The sequence below is a fragment of the Silene latifolia genome, chromosome Y (assembly GCF_048544455.1).
Source record: "Silene latifolia isolate original U9 population chromosome Y, ASM4854445v1, whole genome shotgun sequence".
NCBI lineage: Eukaryota > Viridiplantae > Streptophyta > Magnoliopsida > Caryophyllales > Caryophyllaceae > Silene > Silene latifolia.
Window position 1 is genome coordinate 18,933,121 of NC_133538.1, and position 5,789 is coordinate 18,938,909.

The 5,789-nt window shown below is 36.8% G+C and overlaps 2 protein-coding genes across 2 annotated transcripts; both read left to right on the forward strand.

The window, feature by feature from the left end:
- The first annotated feature begins 1,788 nt into the window (after window positions 1-1,788).
- LOC141627684 (uncharacterized) lies at window positions 1,789-2,952 on the forward strand. Its single transcript, XM_074440912.1, has one exon. It carries the CDS (start codon window positions 1,789-1,791, stop codon window positions 2,950-2,952), a length of 1,164 nt encoding a protein of 387 aa, XP_074297013.1.
- Window positions 2,953-3,307: 355 nt separating this feature from the next.
- LOC141627685 (uncharacterized) lies at window positions 3,308-4,738 on the forward strand. Its single transcript, XM_074440913.1, has one exon. The coding sequence runs from the start codon at window positions 3,308-3,310 to the stop codon at window positions 4,736-4,738; it is 1,431 nt and encodes a 476-aa protein (XP_074297014.1).
- Window positions 4,739-5,789: the final 1,051 nt, after the last annotated feature.

The window sequence follows — 5,789 nt, forward strand, 5'->3', positions numbered from 1 at the left end:
GAGTAGGGCTAGTAGCACTTTTGTTTCTTTCCTGAAATGGCAAGACAAATCAGGTCCCTTGAGGCTTGTGTTTGGCTTCCTTGATGCTTGTTTCCTGGCTTTATTAGGGCTGCTATGACCCCTTAACAACTTTATTTAGAGATTAGGATCGAATTACATAAAAGGAAGGAGATTAGTTATTGATAGAACAAGAACAATGCTGACAGTTTCTTCATAGCATCCTGGAATCAGGCCTTTCTTGCAGCATTGATAACTCTCTGCTCAAGAAGAAATAAAATGCCTCAAAGGTACCAAAATAAAGCTAAAGGAGTTAGTTTTTATGACCAAAATGAATCACTTGAAAATAAGGCCTAGAACTTGAGATATGAAATTTTGAGTGTTATCAGGTCACTAGTGACATGTTTCTTTAATAGTGATTCAAAGAACTATGGCTTCTTGCAGGAGCCTTAACTTTCTTCTCAGGGTGAAACAAAATACCTCAAGGGTGCCAAATGAGAGCTAAAGGATTTAGTTTTCATTTCAAAAAAGAATCATTTGAAAATATGGCCTGGAACTTTAGATATTGAAGTTTGAGTAAGATCAGGTCAGAATGAGAGTTCTGCGGTTTTCCTGTGCAGCATCAGTAATTTGAAAAATTCATATCTCCCAACTCAGGTTGGCTAAAAATACCCATGATAGCTAAAATTAAACCTAAGAAAGTCAGCTTTCACCTCCAAAAAGAATTATCCAAAAATATCCAGTAGATTTTGAGCTATTCAAGTTTGAACACTGACAGATCAATTTCAGAAACTGAATTGCATTCAATCGTGACAGTCTTTGAAGCTTCATTATGAGAAATCTACACATTAAATTCTGTTGATTCTAACTCCATAGGAAAGTAGACTTCTTCAAGATTTTATCCATATAAAGAACTTAAATTTTAATCAAGCAGAACTCTAGATATGAGGAGTTGAATTCAGAACTGAAATTCTGAAACTGTTGGAGCATTTCAGATTTGCCTAGCTCATTTGGAAATGGCATTTCATTCAAAATAAAATAGCTTTTGGTCCTATTCCAAAGCTCATATCTTGTTAACATTTCAGGTTTTCTAAACATATAAATACCATGATATTTGAACAACCAAAATGGAATATATGCACTCTTGAACACAGCCCATATCCTGCTGCCTGCCATATAAGAAACAGTACTCAGAAGAAGTGATCCCCATTATGCTTAATGTTATTTTTTACCCTAATTTAATAATCGGGCCGATACATAGGGTCGTGTCTATAAAAATTTCAGTTTCGATGTTAATGTTTCTGTTTTAATATCGTCACTTGTTAATTACAATTTTGCGTAAAAATTCATAAATGAGTAGCACCAAAAAAATGAGTAGCACAAAAAAAAAGTCATTTATGTCCATGAAAGAGTAAAACCCGTCCATGAATGAGTAGATCCAAAAAAATTACTCAAAAAATAATTTGAAAATAAAAACCGTTGAACAAAAATAAAAGGGGAACCGCCAAAAACAATAGTAAAAGAGGAAAAGAGTGGAATAGTTAGTTAAACACTACTCAAAAGCTTCCAAGGAGTCTTGGCCTGGCCTGGCATGCACACCACTGTAATCCCATATTTTTATCCGCTGCACTCAACTACAATCAATTCTCATTGTTTCACGCAAATTATATACAAACTTTTTCTCGGTGTTTATTTATAAAAAACAAATTCCAAAACCTGGTCCGCCACGCTGTCTAACCATTATTCTAATACAAGCTTTTATTCTATTTTTAGTGGTGTGTTATATTGGGTATGGATCGGAATGGGATGTATGGAAAAAGAGATTTCTATTTTCTTCAACGGGTTGATGAATTTATCAGCCATGCTGTTGCACATCAAAAACAACACGGGGATGAGGAGCATCTCATTTGTCCATGTAGCGTATATAAGAACCGAGTAAAGGTAAGCTCTGCAAAGGAAATGAGGCGTCATTTGGTAACGAAGGGGTTTAAACCTGATTATCATGTGTGGATATGGCATGGAGAGAAAGAAAATGACATGCAAGGTACCTCAAACGCTGTAAATCAAGGGAACAAGTTTGATAATGTGGATGAATTTGATATGCATGGTTTGGATTTTAATAACATTCTGATTAATGTGGACAATGATAACGATGATAGTCATCATAAGGACAACAACTTAGAGGGTGAGAATATTGATAGAATGATGGATGATTTAGAAAAAGATTTCATAGAATGTCCGGAAATTTTCCAGAGGCTAGTTGATGATTCTAAGAAACCGTTATATCCGGGTTCCAAATACACCCGTTTATCAGCTGTGTTGAAATTGTATACCTTGGAAGCAGCGAATGGATGGAGTGATAAGAGTTTTACCGCTTTAGTGCAAATTTTATCAGAAATGTTGCCAAAAGGTAATGAGCTTCCAGCTAATACTTATCGATGTAAGAAAGTGTTGTGTCCATTGGCTACGACTTACAAAAAAATTCATGCCTGCCCAAATGACTGCATTTTGTTCTGGAAAGATTATAGTGACTTAGATGAGTGTCCACGATGTAAAGCAATGAGGTACAAGATCAAAGCAGGAGATAAGAAGAAAAGGAGCCCGATCAAGACCTTATGGTATTTGCCAATTATACCAAGGTTTATGCGGTTTTTCGCAAATCCTAAAGATGCAGAATATATGGTGTGGCATCACGAAGAGAGAAATAAAGATGGTAAACTAAGGCATGTGGCCGATGCACTCCAATGGAGAACAATTGATAGAACCTTTCCTAACTTTGGTGGAGAGCCTAGGAATTTAAGACTAGGGCTTTGTACCGATGGAATTAATCCTTTTGGGACTCTTAGTACCCAACATAGCAGCTGGCCAGTAATGCTAATACTCCCTCCCATCCAAACCAAAGGTAACATGGGAGGGAGCACAAGTTTTAAGAAAGCAAGGAAAATGGAAGGGTAGTATGGGAATGTTAGTAGGACCACATGGAAAATAATTAAAAGAGTCAAATGTAATTAGTAGTAAATCAAACATCATTAGAAAGACCCCACTTTTTGTTGTCTCTCACTTTGAATTGTTAACTGCTAAAATTTCAGCCAAATTTTCACTTTGTTGAAATCTTTCAAAAGTGGCGCCCAACTTCATTTTGGCGGCAGTAATGGAATTGCAACTTTACAACCAATATAAACAGAAGGTCAAACTTTACAAACCAATCTACAATTACATCATCAAAATAAAATTACAACTTCAAAACAGTAAATAAAATTACAACTTTCAATCAACATTAAATTACAACTTTCAAACAAGAAAAAATACTATGGGAAAGACGAATTTATCGAATGAACAAAAGGATTCCCTTGTTCATTTCTTGTTGGTGAATGCTGAGGAAGGTGTCCTAGAAAAGGGGAAGATAAATGAAGTCGCAAAAAAGTGGAAAGTGACTCGGAAAACAGTGTGGTTGTGGTGGAAACGAGCAAAGGTAAAGATGCGAGACGGTGAATCTGTTCACTTGCCATCACGTAGGGTAGGTAACACTAATGCCAAACGTGTGTACATCGACAAAGAAAAGGTAATGTCTCTGCCCAAAAATAATAGAAGGTCCATGGAGAAACTTGCTGCCAAACTTGGAGTTGGTTACGGTACCGTTCAACGATGGGTCAAAAGTGGCATACTAAAGAGGATAAGCAGTCCATTACACCCAGCTCTAACCGAAGCCAACAAAATAAATAGGCTGATTTTTTCACTTAACTCAATTTATGTTGACTTAAGTGAAAAGCTTATCAAGTTCAAAGACATGTCACAACAAGTTCATATAGACGAAAAGTGGTTTTACATTACCAAGGAGGTGGATAGGTACTACGTAATCCCCGAAGAGGATGTACCATACCGCGCTTGTCAATCGAAAAGATTCATAACGAAAGTTATGTTCATGTGTGCGGTAAGTAGACCTGTGTATGGAACAAATGGTGAAGTTTTATTCGATGGGAAAATAGGGATTTTCCCCTTCATTGAAGATGTACCAGCCTTAAGAAGTAGTGTAAACAGGGCAGCAGGAACTTTAGTCACAAAATCTGTCACTTCAATCACCAAAGCTGTGATCAAAGATTGCTTGATCAATAAGATCATACCAGCACTGAAGTTAAAATGGCCAGAAAATGCAAGTAAAGAGATTTACATTCAACAAGATAATGCAAGACCCCATATTTCAGACAATGATCCAGAGTTCAGAGTTGCTGCCAGCTCAGACGGGTTTGATATTCATCTCATGTTTCAACCATCAAATAGTCCTGATCTAAACATAAATGATTTGGGTTTTTTTAGTTCTTTAAAGTCATTGCAGCATGAAACTGTAGCTACTACGGTTCTTGAATTAGTAGCTGCAGTTGAAAATGCATATGAGGTTCTTGTTCCAAGCAAGTTGAACTTTAACTTTCTTACTTTACAAACAGTGATGATAGAAATTATGTTAACAAATGGTCACAATAGTTTCACTATACCTCACATGAGGAAGCGAGTCCTCGCAAGGCTCGGTATACTCCCAAGGGATTTAAGTGTCGACACATTATTGGTGAAGGAGTGCTTAGAGCACTTGCTACAACAAGGACAAGGACAAGGAGCTGCCCTTGAAATTCTTTCAGAGGGCGTGAACCAGCTTCTTCTAGTGCAGGGGGACACAATGGGGGTGGAAGCAGTGGATGTGGAATCACAGGAGGGGGCATGTGTTTTGGAACTAATGGGTGATGCATGATTTTCAGCAAGTTGATGCAATATTTTGAAGTTACAATAATTAGGTATGCTATCTTTTGAAATGTTTATAAAGGAAACATGGTCAAATGTGTAATGTTTCCTTCTTAAACATGGTAATGAATGCCTCATGTTTCCTTCTTGTAATGTTTATGACGGAAAGGTAAGAGAAGCTATGGAGGTGGAACCACTGGATGGGCACATGTTTTTGAACCAGTGGGTGAATATGCATGATTTTCAACAAGTTAATGCATTATTCTAAAATTACAATAATTAGGTATGCTATCTTTTGAAATGTTTATAAAGGAAACATGGTCAAATGTGTAATGTTTTCTTCTTAAACATGGTAATGAATGTAAGATAACTAATGTAAGGTATGAAATCTTTGTTAAATGTTTAATTTTGGACTACTTGGTGGTTTTAATTTGCAATATCAGAATGTAAATGTCATCATTATTGACAGCAAACACATAAGCTCTCAAGGTAGACTCCCTTCTCATCATTGAGCTAGACAAAGACCAATTTGTGCCTCCATAACCAATGTAGCATTGGGGTGGCATCAAATTTGACCATGTAAATGACTCTTTCATATTGGGGGTAAAACAGAAGACCACAATTAATATTCAGACCCTCAAACAAATCATTGGGTCACAGAACAACTACAAAACAGAACCAGTAGCAGCATCTAACCATCACAAAATAAAAGCTCACAAGCTCTCAGGGTGGACTCCCCCATTCATCATTGAGCTACACGAGATCATTTTGTGCCTCCTTAACCAAAGCATCATTGGGGTGGCATCTAAAATGACCTTGTCATCATTTACAGCCGCCAAAACCAAATTTAATTGGGGTTTCATGTAAATGATTTTTTATATGGGGTAATATGGATTAAATAAGACCACACTTTATAAAGACCCTCACATAGGAGATCATTGGGTCTCAGAACAACCAGAAAACAGAACCAGCAGCGACCAAACAGCAGAAAACATAACCAGTAGCAACCAAAAGCCAGAAAACAAAACCACCAGCAACCAAAAACTAGCAGAAAACAGAAA